At 43.2% G+C, this 22,914-nt stretch overlaps 1 protein-coding gene across 1 annotated transcript in view; it reads right to left on the reverse strand.

The window, feature by feature from the left end:
- Positions 1-1,448: 1,448 nt before the first annotated feature.
- Positions 1,449-22,914, reverse strand: part of LOC311246089 (uncharacterized protein) — a 103,608-nt gene continuing 82,142 nt past the window's right edge. Inside the window, exons 20-21 of the mRNA XM_084336163.1 lie at positions 17,079-17,169; positions 1,449-1,584 (exon numbers count right to left, since the gene is read on the reverse strand). Of these exons, the coding sequence (XP_084192289.1) occupies positions 1,510-1,584; positions 17,079-17,169 (166 nt within the window). The 3' untranslated portion in view covers positions 1,449-1,509. The remainder of the gene's footprint in view (positions 1,585-17,078; positions 17,170-22,914) is intronic.

A 22,914-nucleotide genomic window follows, 5' to 3' on the forward strand; every position in this document is an offset into this window, starting at 1 on the left:
TACTCGGTATCAGCAAGTACCCAAATGTAAGTAAATGTACTTGTACTTTGTCTGGAAAAAACTAGGGCCATCCCTAGTTACATCTAGAAAGGAAAGTACCTACTGTAGCCATAAGAAAATATCAAGCTTGCATGTTTCGTGTGTTCAGTGAGCGTTGGACCTGGTATTTTAGCATCTTTCAACATTTGGAACAGTACTGATGGTCACTCCACTAAAGGCCTTTTACAGAATGTTTAGAATGTCCGCCATGTGTTGATATACAAGAAATATTACCTAAAAAAAAGGTAATAATTTGGCGTCTTTTAAACAAGTCACAGTAGCACAGTAATATCATGCTTTTCCAGTGTTTGTCTACTCTACCACTACACAGAAATGAGGCATTTTCTTTCTAAAGTGGTTATTTTACAGTCGGGCATGTGTCTCAGGAGGTAGAGCGGTCGTTTGGTAGGTTGAGTAGGTTGGCACCTTGCGTAGTTGCCTCCGCCATCGGTGTGTGAATGTGAGGCATAAGTTATAAAGCGCTTTGGATAAAAGCACTACAGTATATAAATGCAGTGCATTTACCATTTACCATGCTGGAAGAAAGATAACTACACAAACATTCAATCATACGAGAGGAAATCTTCTTAGAAATATTGAAATATACAAAAGAAAACGTGTTAGGCATTCTCAGTTTTGTCACATCCCACATATCAAAGGAATAATTAAATAATAATTCATTGAGAATTACTGCTCTCAGATTAGTGAATTTAATTTAGTTTGTATTTACAATTGAGGAATAAATCAAATCAAATGAATTGATTTGAAAGTAAATGGACCCTGACTGAACTGGCCCTGGTTTTTAACACAACAGAACTAACTGGCATTAGGTCATTAATAAAGAATAAAAAAAAAAACTGAGTATTTTCATGTACGGTACTTCAGACAAACTTCTAGTTCAGAATCAATTCTTATTTTAATTACCTATATATCTCTGTTATGGTAAATGTGGGAAAACAGTGATTTTGCACATTTCCTAGAAGATATGTACACTACATTCCACATCAGGTCGCTAAATGTGACAGTTTTTAAGTCAATAATCTGTTAATAAGGCTCTAATACAGTGAACACTTGATGGTTTATGAACTAATCCGATTCAATTCTCCACATCTCCACAAATATGCATGTTTGTTTATAAGCTTAACCCTTACCTTAATCTTAATGTTTATAAACCTAACCCTTACCTTAACCCTCACTGGAGAGGTAACAACTAACCCTAAACGAACCTAACCTTCATCACCAACTCAATGCACACTCACCATAGAGTGGATGTGAACATGGGAGGAGGTCATTAACATGATCCTTGCATGGCTGTCACCGTGTTCCCACATTTACTGAGACATAATACACAAACAATTACCTCCTCCTTTACTAGGATTACTCCCCTCTCTCCCTCTCTCCCCCCCCCTCTCTCCCTCTCTCTCACTCTCTCTCTCCCTCTCTCCCTCTCTCTCTCCCTCTCTCCCTCTCTCAGTCCACCAGTGTCTTGAGGTCAGGCAGCCCTTTCAATTCCAGATCCAACAGCATCTGTCCGTAGGCTTTACCCTGAGAAAAGAGAGAGAGGGAGAGAGAGGGGGGAGGGGTAGAGGAGGAGGGGGGGAGAAAGAGAGGAAGAGAGAGAGAGAGAGAGAGAGAGAGAGAGAGAGAGAGAGAGAGTTCTGTTAGGGGTGTCGCAATCTCAGTACAGAATCAAAACATTTGAAAGAATTTACATTGGATACAGTGTATTGAGATTTAAAGCTGTACAACAATTCTCCTTCCTCTCCCTATGGCTCTCATTTCCCCCATTTGTCATCAACTGGGTGTCCAATCATCATAGAGTGGGAGGGGGGAGGGAAGGGAAGGGTACACACACACACACACACACGCACACACACGCACACACACACAGTTAGGGCATTGTGTTGTCTTAGCGTGTTGTGTATGTATGTGTGTGTCACAGGGGCTTTTATACTGAAGTTCAGCTCCATGTGCAGATGCTTGTTTACAACAGGGAGACCTGTTGTCTGGTGGTTGAGAGAAATGGAGAAACCAGCTCTTTAACGTGATCACAGTCAGGAACTCATAACGAGACCAGAGACACAGAGGAGAGGCAGACTGTGTCTCTGACTCCTAACGAGACCAGAGACACCGAGCAGAGGCAGACTGTGTCTCTGACAGTCTCTGGAGCGCAACAGTAAGAAGCATTTTGTATAAAAGTATTCTGTACTTCTGTATGACAACTATTAAAGAAACTTGAAACTTGAAACCAAGCAGAGGCAGACTGTGTTTCTGACTCATAACGAGACCAGAGACACAGAGGAGAGGCAGACTCCTGTATTTCTCACTTCTTCAACACAACGTAGCAGGTTGCCTGAGTATGAGCTTACAGGTGGCATGTATGTTATTGCACCGTGTGGCCATTTAGACATGTGTGTGTTACTTCATCATGTATGTGTGAGCTCCTTGTGTGAGCGTGTCAGCACATTGTGTGTTACAGTGCTGCTTAGATGGTTAGCATGTTGTGTGTTACAGTGTTGTGTGCATGGGTTGCCAAGTTGTGTGTGTGTGTGTGTGTGTTAGGACCTTGTGTGTGCGTTACAGTGTTGTGTACATGGCTTAGCACGTTGTGTGTGTGTGTGTGTGTGTGTTAATGTGTTTCTTTGATGTGCTGCGGATTCCAGAGAGGTTGTAAAAAGCTTTACAGGAGAACTGACGCCTGGAAGAATGGACGGAGGGAGAGAGGAGGAGGAGGAGAAGTAAGGAGCAGTAGAAGAGAGGAAGGAGGGGGAGGAGATTAGAGAAGACGAAGGAGAGGAGGGGGGAGGAAAACGAGGGATGGCGAAGGAGGAGAAGAGTATAAGGAGTGGAAGGCATGGGTGGCAAAGAGGAGAAGGGACAAAGAGAGGAGAAGATATGAGAGAAGAGAGGAGAAGAGAAGAGGAGAATATAGGAGAGGAGAGGAGGTAAAGAGAGAAGGCAGATAAGAGGAGAGGAGAAGAGAGGTGGTAAAGAGAGAAGTGGGAGAAGCGAGGAGAGGAGAAGAGAGGAGGTAAAGAGAGAAGTGGGAAAAGAAAAGAAAGGAGCGAGAGAGGAGGGGGAGGGGATATAACACAACGGCGAGTGGACTGACAGGAAGAGACCGAGATGGAGAGAGAGTGTAAAGGAGACAGAGGAGAGGGATGACGGATGGGGTGGAAGAGAGAGGTAGGAATAGGTCAGTAGGGTAGAGGTGTAGAGAGTGAGGAAATGAGAGGCAGAGAAAGAAAGAGGGGGAGGGGAAGAAAAAGGGGGTGAGAAAAAAATGGAGGACAGGAAGGAAGGAGGGAGGGAGGGGTGCAGGCATGGGGAGTGGATGTTGAGGCGCTGCCCCGGAGCAGACATGCACGTGGGACAAGGCGGTGCCTGGAGTTGTCTTTTCGGACATGTAGCACAACTTTCCGGGGGAGACATGTTTTTGGACATAGTGTGCGTGGTTTAGGCACATAGGTAGAGCGAGGGCGTGATGCACACAGGGGATGAAATTAGGCCATTTTACTCGCCAAATGTGAGTATTTTTTATGTTTGTCGAGTGATTCATGAAGACCACTGGCGAGTAAACAAAACAAAAAAAATCACAAACTTCGGAAAATGCCTGTCAGAAATGTCAACTGGAATGCTGGAATAGCTGGGAGTTACCATGGCTAGCTAGTTAGCTGTAATGGATCATACATGACGTGGTGTGCTGTTAGTTATCTGAAAATAATGCTCTATACATGGGGGGTAATTAACGTGAGCTAACGTTAGCCCTTCGACGAGTGGTTTGCATGGACAGTAACGTTAGCTACAGCTTCATTAGCCTAGCTAACGTTAGCTACATATCTAGCAAGCTATAGACTAGGGTGACCATATTTTGATTTCCAAAAAAGAGGACATGCTGGCCCCAGCCTCGAGATACTTAATGATACTTTGCACAATCGAAGCGGGCATGGCCACCTTCATTTCACTGTCTTGTGTACTGTACTGTATGTGATGAATAAACCTCTTGAATCTTGAATCTCTACTCAAAGTTTACTCAAAGATGCCTTTATTGTTTTAACATATGCTTGGAAACATGCACCCAGAAAAGCGGCAATTTTTTTTATACTTGAACTTGAGGACTGCATACTTTTTTTGCAAAGCTTATCTTTATACATTATGCTTATAGCACATGCATAAGCCTGGTCTCTTTTGAAAGATAACATTCTGAAGTTACTAATGCAAAAAAGGAAAATCACTTTTAGTGCTAATGAAATAGAGTAGTATATAGGTCTGAACTTGAGTTGAACGTGAACTTGTGTACTCAAATTTTTTTGCAGTGGTTGCAATATCCCAAATTTAACCACATAACATGCGCCCAGAAAAGTGGCAATTTTTTTTTACTTGAACTTGAGGACTGCATACTTTTTTTGTAAAGCTTATCTTTATACATTATGCTTATAGCACATGCATAAGCCTGGTCTCTTCAGTCCAGGGACCTGCATATACCTTATTGTGGTACTTCACTTAGGCAGTTCTCAGTGAGGTATAGAGGGTCCAATCTTTGGAATGCAGCTGATCCTATGCTGAGGAAATCTCCATCTCTGCTTATTTTTAAAGCAAACTACAAAGAAATTCTCATCCAAAAGTAGTATGATAGATAACAGGTCATACATGTAGGTATGCATTTGGTTATGTGGGTGGGTAGGTTTATAGGCAGGTGGGTGGGTTGTTATATATTATTATGTACACAGTATATCCATGTATGTACTGTGTGTATGTATGTTTGTATTAACACGAATCTTTTAATGTATTCTGGTATTTTATAATATGCATATTCTTGTATTTTTGTATGTTTGATTTTATAAAACGGGGGACGTTCTTGATAAGCCTCTAGGCTTCTAACTTCTCCTTCACAATCGTTATAACTTATTATGTATTGTTTTTACTTCTGTTTAACTGTGTTAATAAACAAACAAACAAACAAACAAACTAATGCAAAAAAGGAAAATCACTTTTAGTGCTAATGAAATAGAGTAGCATATAGGTCTGAACTTGAGTTGAACGTGAACTTGTGTACTCAATTTTTTTTGCAGTGGTTGCAATATCCCAAATTTAACCACATAACATGCGCCCAGAAAAGTGGCAATTTTTTTTACTTGAATTTGAGGACTGCATACTTTTTTTGCAAAGCTTATCTTTATACTTTATGCTTATAGCACATGCATAAGCCTGGTCTCTTTTGAAAGATAACATTCTGAAGTTTCATACACAATAAAGAAATCACTTTTAGTGCTAATGAGTAACAGAGCTGAACATGAGTTGAACTTTTGTGTTGTGTAGTATAGTTGCAATATTCCAAAATAATATATATATTTTTCGTATAAGCTGGAAAACACCGCAAATCCATAGCCTGAAGGGACATGGGCCTGAAGGGACATTAACGTGTGTTGTCGGGCCTTACAAATACATTTGATTTTGATTTGATTATCAATAAGGTAGGATATCTGGAACACACAAACACACAATTTTTTTAAATCACATGCCATGAAACTCTGGGACCTGGCTGAATTTAAGACTGCACAAATCATGTTTAAAGCACGAAACAATTCACTCCCGGGTAAAATTCTGTTATAGAGAGGGGGGTTACAATTTAGAGGAGAGTCTAACTTCAAGAAACAGGCTGTTCATTCAACAATGTATGTATATTTCAGTTTGTGGAGTGAATATGAGTTGCATAAGATAATAGAGTGTGAAGGTATACTGAATACTGTCTATCTGTATGTCATGTATGTCATATGTTATGATGAATTGAAAATGGGGGACCCTGATGTAAACAAGACGAAAGTCTTTCTCTGGTCTGCATCCCCTTAACAATTGTGTGTACTGAGCCGTACTGTATTGTACCCATTCTGCAATCTGTTAATAAAGTTTTCAATCAATCAATCAATCAATCAATCAATCAATCAATCAATCAATCAATCAATCAAGGGGGTAGGAATACATACGTTTACACTTCATTCTATACTCCTGCTTGTTTGTTTTTTAATCTGTTTATTACTTGTTTTTTATTATTATTTATTTTCAATTTATGTTCGAAATAAATAAACGCATTCATTCAAGATATTGTGTGAGCAAAAGTATAGTTAATTTACTCCCTCGAGTCTGGCCCCGTGCGGATCTCGCAGCAAGAATACCCTGAAGACTCTAGCAGGAGCACTCATTCAAGGGTACTACGACTATGCTTGCACCTCATGGTACCAAAGCACCTCAAAGGCACTAAAAAACAAATTACAAACATCTCAAAACAAGCTAGTCAGACTACTACTTGACCTGACTCCTAGAACCCACCTCACCCCTGCCCACTTTGACAACCTAGGATGGCTTAGAGTAGACGACAGAGTACAGCAACTTGCAATGGGCCTGGTCTACAAGATACACTACGCGACCAAGGTACCCATGTACATGTCAAAATACTTCCCAAAGGTCAGTGAATACCACGATCACAACACCAGAGGGAGCTCCACAAATCATGTAAAACCCAGATTCGGCTCAAACAAGGGACTAAACACGTTTCACAATTATGCCACATCAATGTGGAACGCCCTGCCTAAAGCTGTAAAGGAATGTGAATCACTACCCACCTTCAAAAACACTCTCAAAAAACACCTACGTGAGACTGCAATTCGAAACTGGCCCCTACAAATGTCCTAACCTAGTTGTACAGTAAATGACCAAGTAAGGCTTTGTCAACATTCCAATGTACAGTGTAAAATGTGTGTGTGTCCCCTACCCAACCCCCCCCCCCCCCCCCCCCCCACCTCCAATGTACAGCCCTCACCCAACCCACCCAACCCCACCCCACCAACCTCCTCCAATGTACAGTTTCTACGCCAAATGTATATACACTCCTTTTCTGGACACTTTTGTATCACAAACAGTACTGTATTTGCAAATCTGATATGTCATAAATGTATAGATGTAGCAGTACTGTCTATCTGTATGTCATGTATGTCATATATGTTATGATGAATTGAAAATGGGGGACCCTGGTGTAAACAAGACGAAAGTCTTTCTCTGGTCTGCATCCCCTTAACAATTGTATGTATTGAGATGTACTGTACTGTACCCATTCTGCAATCTGTTAATAAACTTTTCAATCAATCAATCAAAACAGTGCAATACTCCAATTCAGCCATTGGGTGGATGGCGCTGCTGAGCGGCCCTCACAGCGCAGCCGTCAGCGCGCGGCCCTGAGAGCGCCGCTGGCTCTGCGGCTCTGCAGCTTCTCCGGGAGTCTGGGGTGATAATCTGGCGCGCCATGTAATCTGGCGCGGCATTCGAACGGCAACGAATAGCACTTTAATTCGGTAATTTATATGTTGGGCAAAAAATGCAGTCCCGAGCCTTCAGATGCTCGCAAAGGGCCGTGAAACTGAAAAACAATGAAACCCCGGACATTTCCATGAATTTATAAACCCCCCCCCGTACGCCCCGGACAGAGCGTGAAAAGAGGACATGTCCGGGCAAAAGAGGACGTTTGGTCACCCTACTATAGACAAAGAAAGTTTAATGTGACTGATCTAGTGAGCTAGAATCAGAATATTCCACCCATAAATAGCTAATGTCAAATATAAATAACGCAATGGCCATACAAACCCGTTCGTTTTGATGGGAGCTAGTTAACGTTAGCTAGTTAGCCAGCTAGCTAGTAGTACCGGTGAATCATGTTGCTAATTGATTTCGGTCGACTAACGTTAGTGAGATTGGCCTACGTTCCGTTACATATTCGATGTCGAAAGACGACGCTAAACATTTATTAATGTTAAACTGAACTCTGTTGACGTTGAGCTAGTGTGCTGACAGGAAAGTAACAAACAACATGGTCCGTGCGGAACCCTTATCCCCAACACATAGTTCTGTGGGTGGTTGTTAAGAGTTGTTGATCTTCCACAAAAGATTTTTTTGGCTGGTATAAAATCTGTTTGGCTGGTAAAAAAAATCATCTACTCGCCAGTTGGCTGGTAAGCCAAAAAGTTAGTTTCCTCCCCTGGACGCACATGATGCATCCTTTAAAATCTGTATTTAACTGACATGTGAACTCGACATCTTCCAAATGAGGCCAACCTCAACTTGTGTCGATTTAAGTAAGAGACCAACGGTGTTCCATACAGAGTGAAATAAGAGACAGTGTTCCATACAGAGTGAAATAAGCAACGGTGTTCCGTACAGTGCATGGACAGGATTCTACACATTGAAACTGTATATAAATTGTTTACAATGAATCCAACAAAAAAATGTATTACTCATAACCTGTACATTTATGTAAATGTTTTGGATTCATATCTCTCAGCCTCAGTCAGAGAGCATTCAGATTCAGATTCAGACAACTTTATTGATCAATTCATATTTGCAGCTTCACATGCAACAAGCAACAAAAAACAACAAAACAAAACATCTCAACGACAGCACGGCAAAAACAACACTCCATGTGATACACAATCCAGCAAAGTAAACGTAAAAACAGACAACCAAGTGCAAAAGGCTACTTAAAATGACTACTGTCTGTGTTTAAAAGTCTGATAGCCGAGGGGACAAAATATTTGGCATAACGGTTTTGTCCTACTTGGTGGAAAGTCATAACTGCATAACGTCATAACTGAACTCAAACTAGAAAGAAACAGACTAAGAAATGACGTAAACTCCATGATCAAAACTGCAAAAAAATATTCATCAATGACAAAACTGAGGAAAACAGAAATAAACCATGTGAACTTTGGAAATTACTCAATAATCAACTAGGCTGCAGTAAAAAACTTAAAACCAGGTTCTCAAACATAAACATAAAGACGGACAACACGCTCATCACAGACAAGCTGGATGTAGCCAATTACTTAAACACTTTCTTCACAAATATAGCCACAACACTGGTAAACACTACCCTCCCACTCAGGGCATTATGGGGTAGAACCTAGGCGTCCACAAAGACGACTTCAAACTGGAAATGGTAACTACAGATGAGGTACTAAAAAAACTGAGCGCCCTCCAACCGAACAAGGCCACTGGCTATGACAACATCCCCTCCAAATTCCTCAGAGACTCAGCAGCCGCCATCACCCCGGTCATCACACACATAATAAACCTCTCCATAAAACAGGGACACGTCCCCAAGGACTTCAAAATTGTGAGAGTAACACCCCTGCACAAAAAGGGCAGCAAATTAGACCCAGGCAACTACCGCCCTGTTTCTATTCTTAAGTCATGGAAAAAATAGTATACGAACAGGTTGAAAAGTACCTTGCGGAAAAAAATCTAATCTACGAATTCCAATCTGACTTCAGAACATCCCACTCCACTGACACATGCCTTCTCTATTTGAACGACCACATCAAACAAGAGGTGGACGCGGGCAAATACTGCGGCATGGTCATGCTGGACCTACAAAAGGCCTTCGACACTGTCAATCACACCATTCTGATTGACAAGCTAAAAGCAATTGGTTTTGATAGTCTATCAGTGAGCTGGATACAATCCTACCTGGAGGGAAGAGAACAGATGGTGGAGGTAAACGGTACCCTATCCCCCCCCCCTCCCAGTGAGCTGTGGTGTTCCACAAGGAAGCATACTAGGACCGCTACTGTTCCTAATTTATGCAAATGACATGTCGTCAGCTTGTGACTGCAACTTGTTCCTGTTTGCGGACGACTCAGCCCTGCTGGTCTCTGACAAGAACAAGTTACAGGTTGAAAAAACCCTCAGCTCGGAACTAGGCAAAATCTGCATATGGCTCGCCGATAACAAACTATCATTACGGCGGTCAGGTGGCGTAGCGGAGATTGTGCTTGTCACCAATGCAAGAGGCTGCGGTCTCGACTCCCGGAGAATCAGCATTGCCTTGGCTCGGGCTGATCGCTATACTAACTCGTTTGGCTGAGTTAGGGGGAGGGGAGCCGTGGGTGGGTCCTGGGCGTTGTGGACAGCGACCCCTACAGTTCGGTCGGGGCGCCTGCTCAGTGAAGGTAGGATCTGGTGAGAGGTAGTGCGGCCTCCAACACGTTACACTCTCCCAGTGAGAATCTGCGCGGCCAGGCTGGCTGCCGGCTGGCTGCACATGCGTCGGAGGAAAGCATGTGACAGTCTCCGGCCTCTCGGACCAACAGTAGGGGAAAGTGCGCAACAACCAGGAAGGGGGTTGGGAATTGGCATAACGACTAACAGTGGGATAGGAGAAAAATCGGAAAAAGAAGGAGGGGGAAAAAGATAATCAAATAAAACAAACTATCATTACACATGGGCAAAACAGAGTCCATTCTCTTCGGTTCAAATAACAAACTCAGCAAGACCGACGGCTTCTCAGTTACAGTGGGTGACAATATTGTCACAAGGAAAGATGAAATTACCTACCTGGGTTCCATCCTAGAGGCTAATCTTTTGGAATACGCTGCAAGTGAAACTTTGTCTAGAGGCACTTCCTACAGTGAATGCTTTTAAAGGTATGCTACGACCAGCCCTTCATGAAACATGTAACTGTTTTACCTGATGCTATTGCTGATCTGATAATGCTTCTTGCCACTGCATAAATGGCCTTCTGTGTTTGTATTTGATTTGTATGTTTTTTAACTTTTTTGTTTAATGTACTGTATATTCTATATGCACTGTTTTTATGTTGAAACTTGTTGTGTGCCGTGTTGGTCAGGACTCCCTGGAAGAAGAGATGTTGTATCTCAATGGGACATTCCTGGATAAATAAAGGATAAATAAAATAAAAAATAAACTGGCGAGCATATCATCTCGACTTCATATTTGAAAAATATCCCGTTTCAAAGCATTATTGAGCAAAAGCGAAACTATTAACTAATTACATTACTAACAAATGATGACCTCTTAATAATAGTTATACAGTCATACAGGCTACTGTGAGAGGCACACATTTAATAGAAATGCATGTCTTTGTTGCAGTCTTGTCAGTTTTTGGAACATATTGGGCGCACCTCGCAAACTTGCTCAAATCTTGATGAGACAAACGCCTTGCGTGTCGCTGGTTGGGAATGAAGATACACAGATATAAATTGTATCCACCATCCATATGTTTTCATTTACCAGGAAGAGGCCAGCTGTACACAGCATTGTTGTGTGAGGTACAGCTATTCATCAATACGCCCAATCGCTCGCTGAGTGAATATTGTGAACAATGACCTGCTTGCGCAGTTTGTAATTACATGGATTTAAGACTAGGGTGCTAGGAGGGTAAACAGCCCCTCCGATTAATGTGCGGTTAAGACCAGGGCTCTCATGTATCAACAATGCGTAGAAAGTGTTCTATTTTCTCTCCTACGCACGGAATTTAGAATGTCTCTACGCACAGAAAAATGGATTTATGAAACATGTGTACACAGGTCGTACGCACACATGCAAGTACTCCGTGTTGATAAATACCAATTGCTCTTACCGTCTATGCTCGCGCATGTTTCTAAGTATTTGCATACAGAACCGCCCCTAATTAACCATGTATGGTAACTAAACACCCCCATGGGAACATGCCTGTTTGATCAATCCCACACTTTGATTAGAAACAGGGACTTTCAAGGACTTTTAAGTACTTTTCCAAGCACTATTTTTCATTTTCAAGGATGTCACTCGAAGGATACAATTCACTTTTAAATGCTATTTTTTAAGCATATTATTGGCCTGCTTGCCAGCTAGAGCAAGCTAGAGCATCACACGCGAAGAAATGAGGAAAAGCAGTTGGAGCGCGCGAGACAGTGACTTGTCCGATTTTATTCAAACAGAACAAAAAAACGATTTCTTGATTCAGATTTTTTTTATCATGGATGAACAAAACATTCAATGTGAATGGTTGATTTGAATTTCAATGACTTTTGAAGCACCTTGTTAAAAAATTTGCTGTTTTCAAGGAATTCCAGGCCTTGATTTTTTTTTATCAAGCACTTTAAGCACTTCAAGGACCTTGTGCGAACCCTGTAGAAATGACTGTATGCACGGTTTATGCACATATCTTTTTTTTTTATCCACTTTTTCTCCCATTTTCTATATTTTATCCCATCCCAATTTCGTATCATCCAATTCAACCCTCCCCTGTCACGGACGCTGTTTCTTGCCTCCCACAAGCCGGCTGCAATGTGGACTAAGTCATACATAGCACAAGTCCCCTCCGATACTTGAGGTAACAGCAGTCGCATCTTTTCACCTGCGCAGCTCGATCTCTCAGTGGCGAGGAGTAACGCGTGGGAGGCTCACGCTGCCCCCGACACTTCCTGATTCTACTGCGCAGGCGCACCAACCGACCTGTAGGAGTCGCTGTCCACAACGCCCGATCCCCACCCCCACACCCTGAAGAAGGCCATGTAGGCCGAAACATGTTGGACTTTTAAAAGATTTTTCTAAATAATGTAAGCCACTTATTAAAGGCTTTTTAAAAACTGTAGAGCTGCCTTGGATCTCAACCTTTCTTATATAAGCGAATCCTACCCCGGATTTAATCCAAAGAGCACCTACCTGAAACAAAATAAGAACGCTGAAGCCCTCTCCATATCCTTTGTTCCATCAGTTTCCCACCCCCTAATACGGCCAATGTGTATTAGTACGGACGACCAGCTAAACTGAAAGCAAATGTGGAGCGCTGGGCTCGAACTGACGAGCCCAGCGTCTCCAGCATTTCGTGGCGAGTGCCTTGCCCACTACGCCACGTAGCCGCCTGGTTTATGCACATATCTGTGCGTACGCAGCATTGATAAACGAGGGCCCAGGAATCCAGCGTCTGTCCGAATGGGGCTTCTGTCTCAACGGTGGACATGTTGAGACGCTGTCCTGGAGCACTGCGCTCCTGGGTCAGTCTGTTTACACGCCTTGCTGCCCTTTGGCGGTCAGCCATGAGCGGAGTCTAATCCCTTTCCCCACTCTGAATATTCACTTAGTTGTGTTGTGTTTACTCACAACGTTGCTGAAAGAATATTTTGCTGTGCAATAAAAGCAACACACGTTGGTTTACCTAAGGAAATGGTATTTTCCCCCTCAAATAATTAACTGAAATCTTGATTTTGGATTCGATAAGGATAGGGGAGAGGGAGGAGGTGCAAGAAGGAGAGGATAGGGGTGGAGAAGGAGGAGAGGATAGGGGAGGAGAAGGAGGAGAGGAGAGGGGAGGAGAAGGAGGAGAGGATAGGGGAGGAGAAGGAGGAGAGGATAGGGGAGGAGAAGGAGAGGAGAGGGGAGGGGAGGAGAAGGAGAGGAGAAGAAGGGGAGGATAGGGGAGGAGAAGGACGAGAGGATAGGGGAGGAGAAGAGAAGGAGAGGAGAGGGGGGGAGAAGGAGGAGAGGAGAGGGGAAGGAGAGGATGACCAAGAAGGCAGAGAGGGTGAAGAGGAGTGAAGAGGTGAATCATGGAGTTACATAGAAGAGGTGGTGATGAAAGAGAGAAACCAGGAACAGGAAGTAGTGCACACGAAAAGGAAGTATGGAGTTTCAAGATTAGCAAAGATAAGAGAGTCACGGTTCTATATCTGTGTGTGTGTGTGTGTGTGTGTGTGTGTGTGTGTGTGTGTGTGTGTGTGTGAATATGGTTTGGTTAGAATGAGGTTTTGGTTAGCCAAATGATGTTTTCGTGGCGTCTGTATTTTGTTGGCAGGGGATGTGGGGGAGCGATCACTCACAGCTCCACATACAGTACATGCATCACAAGCTGGGGATATTGGAACAGCTATATTAGATCAGAGCGATTGCTATAATTCTCTTGATGTCGTTGTAACTGTGATCCATGTCCTGTTGTTCCCGGTGGGCAGGCAGCCAGGAGGGTAGATATCTTCCACCACGTCTCTTCTCTCCTTCAAATTCATCTGAACGTTTTTCCATATTTGCACACATTCCAGAGGTCCGATGTTCAGGGCTCGTCACTCGTAAGGAATCTTTACCAATAGAGCCTGTTAGGGATGGCTGGGGAGTGTGGAGGTCTAAGCACTCGTCTACCACCGCAGAGATCTGTTAGGGATGGCTGGGGAGTATGGAGGTCTAAGCACTCGTCTACCAGCGCAGAGACCCCGGGTTCAGATCCCGGTGTCAGTGGTACCTCTGGCTTGGCCAGTTGGCAGCATTGCGGGTGGGAAGCTGGTGGGAAATGAGTCCTGGTCGTTGCCTTAGCGACGCCTACTGGTTGGTCGGGGTGCCTGCTCAGCAGGGAGGGGATCTGGGGGAGAACCTCTGCATGCGTTAAGCTCTCCCAGTGAACCTCCTGGCTGTCAGGTGAAAAGAAGCGGCTGGCGACTTCACTGGATTGGAGGAGGCATGTGGTAGTCTACGCCCTCCCCAGACTGACAGTAGGGCAGCATGTGGCAGTCTACACCCTCCTCAGACTGACAGTAGGGTAGTCTACACCCTCCTCAGACTGACAGTAGGGCAGTCTACACCCTCAGACTGACAGTAGGGTAGTCTACACCCTCCTCAGACTGACAGTAGGGTAGTCTACACCCTCCTCAGACTGACAGTAGGGTAGTCTACACCCTCCTCAGACTGACAGTAGGGTAGTCTACACCCTCCCCAGACTGACAGTATGGTAGTCTACACCCTCCTCAGACTGACAGTAGGGTAGTCTACACCCTCCCCAGACTGACAGTAGGGTAGTCTACACCCTCCTCAGACTGACAGTAGGGTAGTCTACACCCTCCTCAGACTGACAGTAGGGTAGTCTACACCCTCCCCAGACTGACAGTAGGGTAGTCTACACCCTCCTCAGACTGACAGTAGGGTAGTCTACACCCTCCCCAGACTGACAGTAGGGTAGTCTACACCCTCCTCAGACTGACAGTAGAGCAGTCTACACCCTCCCCAGACAGACAGTAGGGCAGTCTACACCCTCCTCAGACTGACAGTAGGGTAGTCTACACCCTCCTCAGACTGACAGGGCAGTCTACACACTCCTCAGACTGACAGTAGGGTAGTCTACGTAGGGTAGTCTACACCCTCCTCAGACTGACAGTAGGGTAGTCTACACCCTCCTCAGACTGACAGTAGGGTAGTCTAGACCCTCCTCAGACAGACAGTAGGGCAGTCTACACCCTCCTCAGACTGACAGTAGAGTAGTCTACACCCTCCTCAGACTGACAGTAGGGCAGTCTACACCCTCCTCAGACTGACAGTAGGGCAGTCTACACCCTCCTCAGACTGACAGTAGGGTAGTCTACACCCTCCTCAGACTGACAGTAGGGTAGCACAACAATCAGGAAGAGAATTGGCATAATGATGAAAAGGGCTAAATAAATGTAGCCAAATCTCTCCCCCACCCGAGAGAAACGCTCTCCTTAAACAGGGAAATGCCCATATTTAGGCACTGGCCAGCGGGCCAATCACAGTGCTTTGTGCTGGACCAGACTCAGGTGGCATTTTGACATTGAAGCATTCTCTTAAAGGGGAATGTCACCCATTTAAACATTTATTTAATAAAGCGGGGGACGCAAACAGGCTGGATAAGTTGGTCAGGAAGTCCAGTAGCGTGGTTGGGGTGGAGCTGGACTCTCTAGCGGTGGTGGCGGAGAGGAGGAACCTTGCTAAGCTCCATGCCACGAGGGACAACCCCTCCCACCCACTAGACACAGACTTGGCTGACAGGAGGAGTATGTTCAGTGCTAGACTAACACTCCCAAGTTGTAGCACTGAACGGCACAGGAAGTCCTTCATTCCGACAGCCATCAGACTGTACAATGCATCACTGTGCCTCACTGCATCACTGAGCACAGGGTGACAGTTACCATCTTCCTGGACTTTTACTTTTAAACCAACATTGTTCAATATTACACTTACTGTACACTTACTGTATATTTCTACTGTATATTTTATATTAGAATGTATATACATAACATAGGAAATGTATATCCCGGACCGTATTTTATTCTTAGGCTTGTTTTATTCTTAGGCTTATTTTTATTCTTATTCGTGACTTTGTTTTTGTTTACCTAAATGTTTACTGTTAGCGATTTGTAGTGCCAAATTTCCCTCGGGATGAATACAGTATTTCTATTCTATTCTCCCTGAGCCCCAGGACGCTTCTGTCTGAAACGCTTCAGTCAGGATGTTCTCCCCTCAGTCAGGATGTTCTCCCCTCAGTCAAGATGTTCTCCACTCAGTCAGGATGTTCTCCCCTCAGTCAGTATGTTCTCCCCTCAGTCAGGATGTTCTCCCCTCAGTCAGGATGTTCTCCCCTCAGTCAGGATGTTCTCTCATCAGTCAGGATGTTCTCCCCTCAGTCAGGATGTTCTCCCCTCAGTCAGTATGTTCTCCCATCAGTCAGGATGTTCTCCCATCAGTCAGGATGTTCTCCCATCAGTCAGGATGTTCTCTCATCAGTCAGGATGTTCTCTCATCAGTCAGTATGTTCTCCCCTCAGTCAGGATGTTCTCCCCTCAGTCAGGATGTTCTCCCCTCAGTCAGGATGTTCTCCCATCAGTCAGGATGTTCTCCCCTCAGTCAGGATGTTCTCCCCTCAGTCAGGATGTTCTCTCATCAGTCAGGATGTTCTCCCCTCAGTCAGGATGTTCTCCCATCAGTCAGGATGTTCTCCCATCAGTCAGGATGTTCTCCCCTCAGTCAGGATGTTCTCCCCTCAGTCAGGATGTTCTCCCCTCAGTCAGGATGTTCTCCCCTCAGTCAGGATGTTCTCTCATCAGTCAGGATGTTCTCCCATCAGTCAGGATGTTCTCCCCTCAGTCAGGATGTTCTCTCATCAGTCAGGATGTTCTCTCCTCAGTCAGTATGTTCTCTCATCAGTCAGTATGTTCTCCCATCAGTCAGTATGTTCTCCCCTCAGTCAGGATGTTCTCTCATCAGTCAAGATGTTCTCCCCTCAGTCAGGATGTTCTCCCCTCAGTCAGGATGTTCTCTCATCAGTCAGGATGTTCTCTCATCAGTCAGGATGTTCTCCCCTCAGTCAGGATGTTCTCCCCTCAGTCAGTATGTTCTCTCATCAGTCAGGATGTGTGAACATGCTCCACTCTCCTCTAAAACTAGAAAGCTTTATTAATTTCTATTCATGTCATGGGATCTGTAAAGTGTGTTACCTGGGGGTCGCTGCGGAGCGAGGCCACCCCTCCACCACCCAGAGAGTTCTGCAGGACAAAGTTCAGCCCGTGGATCCCTGGGAGGGTATATCTACAGAGAGGAGAAGACAGTTAGAACATGTATGCACACGCATACACACGCACGCACACACACACACACACACACACACACACACACACACACACACACACACACACACACACACACACACACACACACACACACACACACACACACACACACACACACACACACACACACACACACACACACACACACACACACACACACACACACACACACACACACACACACACACATTGTGGACTTCAGCGCGCACGCCCCCGTCCTCATCAACGGGACGGAGGTTGAGTGTGTCTCCAGCTTCAAATTCCTGGGAGTCCACATCTCAGAGGACCTCTCTTGGAACCTCAACACCTCAGCACTGGTCAAGAAGGCTCACCAGCGCCTCTTCTTCCTGAGGAGACTGAGGAAAGCCATCCTGTCCCCTCAGATTCTGGTGAACCTTTTACCGGTGTGCCATTGAAAGCATACCACAATCAGAAAGCACTGCAGAGGCTGGTGAAAACCGGCCAACAGATCAACCGGTACACCACTCCCTACTATTATAATAAATAATGTCATTATCACAAGAAAAATTACTATTATATCGAGATGACGAAATAATAAGTCATTATCACAAGAAAACAGACTTTTTTATATCGAGATGACGAAATAATAAGTCATTATCACGAGAAAACTGACTTTATTATATCGAGATAACTAAATAATAAGTCATTATCACGAGAAAAAGGACTTAGTTATATCGAGATAACAAAATAATAAGTCGTTATCACGAGAAAATGGACTTCGTTATATCGAGATAACAAAATAAGTCATTATCACGAGAAAATGGACTTTGTTATATTGAGATAACAAAATAATAAGTCGTTATCACGAGAAAACAGACTGTTATATCGAGATAACAAAATAATAAGTCGTTATCGTGAGAAACCGGCAATCAAATAATAAATAAAGACCTGCAGGGCCCTCATTTATCAACAATTCTTAGAAAGTGTTCTATTTTCGTTCTTAAGCACAGAATTTAGAATGTGTGTACGTACAGAAAAATCGGGATTTATCACACGTGCGTAGACGTGTCCCACGCACACCTGCAAGTACTCTGTATTGATAAATATCACTTGATCTACGCTCCACGCTCGTGCACGGTTTTACGTATTTGCATATAGAACCGCCCGTAATTAACCATATACGGTAATGAAACACCCCCATGAAATGTGGAAAAGTGGACTAAACCGAGCGAACGCCTGGGAGAAATACACGACAGGCTGACAGACATGTACACGGTGATGTCGGAAACAGTCGGATATGATATCTATTAACTTCCTAAAGACCATTGCTGCCTGGGCAGCGCAAACACTAATAAAGACCGTTAACCACTGTTTGGTGTTGGTGTCATTAATAATAACTGTGCTGGAATATGAATGCCCTTTTTCGCTTCGTTCTTTTAAAGTTCGATTACCCAGGGATTAAAGTTCTCCGTAAATTTTCTACCTGCATGGTTTAATATGATTTGTAGAGGCATACAATCTATTTTGATGTCGGTATTAGGTATAGCCTATATAAATTATATATGCATGCATAGCCTACATTATGCAACAGTAATTTGCGCATAACGCAGCATGGCACAGACATGTCACACGGAGCCCCGCGCCTGCATACAGTAAACTAACTTGATGATCGTTAATATAACTGTTGTCCTTGTATCTTTACGCTTATGAAAACATTAAATAATATGTATGGGCTATAGGCCGTCATTTTTCCTTAACACATTAACTGCCACGCTTCTATCCATCAATGTATGATCACTGCCACCAGTCTAAGCCTATGGAGATGTTCACCTTCTTTGCAGGGCTATAACTTTTTAAATTGTATTGCTAAATTGACATTACTATGGCCCATTCAACATCGATTATCCATCGTTCAGGATGTAGGAACGTTATACTTTTTCATTCATAGATTCATACGAAAATACCGCCTAGAATAAAAATATGTTTTTATCGTTTTCTGCAGTAATTCCTAGAATGCTAGTTATAGGCCTAAACGCATAATATAGATTATCGATTGCAGTTTATTCGCGATACACACTATATTAAAAAATCCAACTGAATACGATCCTAAACGTTATGACTCATCATGCACGGATCCACCAGGCGGCGGTATTGAAGCATTGCACGGTTGTGCAGAGTCCCACTGTCTCAGCAGAGGCTGGGTGGCGGAATTATGAATACCATGGCGAAAAAATTAAATATGATCTCAATAACGTCGTACGCTGTGGCTTGGCGGAATTCGCATGACCAGCAAACCCGTCGTACAACGTTATTAGCGGTCAATGTGTTAATAGCCTATATTCTCAAATGGCATTTAATGGCTATCCGCTGTGGGCTATCTCCTCGCTGACGGACCAGTATACCTTTATATCATATCATATTCCTATGTCTCCAAGGAATCGTGGAGCTCTGGGGAATAAAGGTTGGGAACCCCTGCTATAGCCTATCCTAGGTTATTTTATTTACAGTAGTCTATTTATGATTTGTTTCCATAGCCGGTCTCAGTTATGCTGTGGCTGAGATGGGTCGGGTTTAACGAAGCTGATAGGAGACTGCTTCTCGGCTATACGAATTAAAGCCACAATTGAAAATAATGTACTTCCTTCTTGACAATAGCATATACTATAACAATAATACAAGAGTAGAACAATGAATCTCACTGCCATGTAGCCTATGTATAGCCTGCCTATATGTGATCAATAAAAACGCAAACTTGAATTCCATCATCATATTTATATGTTGTGTCTGTCCATTACTTTGATTTTTTCCCCCCCTATGTAAAGCGACCTTGGGTCTCTTGAAAGGCGCTATATAAAATGAAGCTATTATTATTATTATTATTATTATTATTATTATTATTATTATTATTATTATTATTATTATTATTATTATTATTATTATTATTATTATTATTATTATTATTATTATTATTATTATTATTATTATTATTATTATTATTATTATTATTATTATTATTATTATTATTATTATTATTATTATTATTATTATTATTATTATTATTATTATTATTATTATTATTATTATTATTATTATCACGTCTGTGCGGGAGCTCACAAATAGACGGTCTTAGTCTCAGTGAAGTTTCAACGGAGGTCATCTATTCTAACCAACAAATTGAAGTAGAAAGCATTTAGTTGTGACCAATCTTATTTGGAAACATGACACACAAAATAATAGTATTTCGCTTTTTATTTTAAACAATATTTAATCGCGTTTGGAGGTGGGTGTTCTGCGTCTGCCCCCCCCCCCCCCCCCCCGTGCCAAACAAGCAGGCCAACCTCTTGTTCGTGCGTGAGCCCGTTATAATGACACTAGTCACTATTTTACAATTAACTATAATGAATTACGGGTCATACAGAACACGCCAGTGTTGAAACTAATGCATGGAAGCTTATTTCCCCGTTGTAGTATTCATATTCTACCGCTGGGCGCCAGGTACGCATGCTCCGAGCTGTGCGTAAATATACGCACAAAGTCAAGCACACGTTCAAATTGATAAGTCACACACTTTGCTTAGAAATGATCGTACGCACGGGTTACGCACATATCTGTGCGTACGCACCATTGATAAATGAGGGCCCTGGCCATTCTCGGCTTCCGTACTTCTCTGCCGTGGACAATAAAAAAATGTATTTCATGAAAGTCTAGGCCTGCGTTCAAGTGTTTCCAGCAGTAGGTTATAATTGCGCAAATTGCACAAAAAAACTAAAATGGTTATTGAATGTTACATTTGGACTTGCATTTCATGCAACCGAAATGACAAGCTGTTCAAAATAAACTCTGTTCTTCTCACGTGGCCTATGGTGAGTGGTGAGGGGTTGGCCCTATGGTGCGTGGTGAGGGGTTGGCCCTATGGTGAGTGGTGAGGGGTTGGCCCTATGGTGAGGGGTGAGGGGTTGGCCCTATGGTGAGTGGTGAGGGGTTGGCCCGAGTGGTGAGTGGTGAGGGGTTGGCCCGCCAAGTCATTTGAATCCTAGAAAGTGGACCGGGCAGAACATTAATTGGGAACCCCTGGTTTATAGCATGCGTTCCACATTAATGTTGTTCATCATTACTAGGGTCTCATTAGTTGTGGTTAAGTGCATGTATGTGTTTGCATGCGTGCGTGTGTGTGTTGTTAGATCACACATAGCTACACTGGTGAAAGGTGTTTAACTAATAGTGTTTCTGGTGTGTGTGTGCGTGCATATTTATAGTGTGTGTCTGTGGGTTTATAGAGTGTGTGTGTGTGTGCATATTTATAGTATGTGTGTGTGTGTTTATAGTGTGTGTGAGTGTGAGTGTGAGTGTGAGTGTGAGTGTGTGTGTGTGTGTGTGTGTGTGTGTGTGTGTGTGAGAGTGTGTGTGTGTGTGTGCGCGCATGTGTGTGTGTCCCAGCGGACAACTAGGGTTTAACTAGGGTTGAGGTACTAATGAGACAGACAGGCTCTGCAGAGTGTGAGAGGAGACACAGCTCAATGAGATTAACAGACGCTAATAATAATACCTACCATACCAGTTAGCCAGTAAAACACCACAGCTACACCAGAACTACCAAAGATGAGATCACGGCAGAATTTGTTTTGCGATGTGCCCCAGCTGTGACCACAGCAGAGATACTGTGAGTCTCAAAGTTTGCCAATGGAAATTGTGATTTCTAATATATCACTGCTGGTTCGAATTCTATCTAGTCATTTTATCACTGGTTTAAAAATCAGGATGCTTGGCACAATAAATAAAGAACAACTTTGTTTAGTCCAAAATTATGTAGGCCTACCATACGACAGCTAGCCAGTAAAACAGCAAACATTGCTCCACAACCAATTAAAGACATCATTTAGCATGGGGCCGGTCATCATTATACTGTAGGTAAATTAGATAATGTCTCAAGCCCCGCAACACATATTGAATGATATACTCAAATCCATATTTATCTACTGATTATACTGCATACATATGTCTTACACTGTACACTTATCTACCTTCATTATACGACCTATATCCAACCCTATAGTTTATTCATATAACACTGTATAATAACAATGTTTATTACATGGCGTTTTCACATTCGCCGAAATGCTTGCTTGTGATTGGTCAATAGCGCGCGTCAGAGGTCAGTTATCAGACAATAATGACCGCTGTGCGCAGCTGTTCGCAATCAAGCCCACTGACATCAGCGCAATCAGACACTGCCGGTGTTCTGCTGCCGGGGAAGCTGCCGGCGATGACAGGGGGCGGAGCGACGAGCGGAGCCAGAACCAGTGTTGCGAGTCGATGTAAAATGAATTAGGTATATTGTTAGTAAGTTAGCCATGTAATAAGCGGGATAATGTATAGCTATACTCGATCATTGTCGCAAAATAATTGACCTTCACTGACGTTTAAAACACCTCGCCGAGGCGGCTCGGTATTTTAAACTCCGTGTCGGTCAATTATTTTGCGACAATGACCTCGTACATTATCCCTTACATAATAACTAGGGCTGCAACTGACAATTATTTTGTTATCGATTAATCTTATTAATTAGTCAATGAATCTAAGCGATTAATTTACCAGAAAAAAGAACAATTGATTATATTTGCAATTGAATTTATATGTGTACAGTTTGACCTACTGCTCATTTTATATTGCCATAAAAACCTCAATAAACAAAGTTTTGAAAAAAAAAGATTTACAATTGAATATTTCAAAATGTTTTACTACT

This window comes from Notolepis coatsorum (assembly GCF_963971535.1).
Source record: "Notolepis coatsorum genome assembly, chromosome: 1".
Taxonomy (NCBI): Eukaryota; Metazoa; Chordata; class Actinopteri; order Aulopiformes; family Paralepididae; genus Notolepis; species Notolepis coatsorum.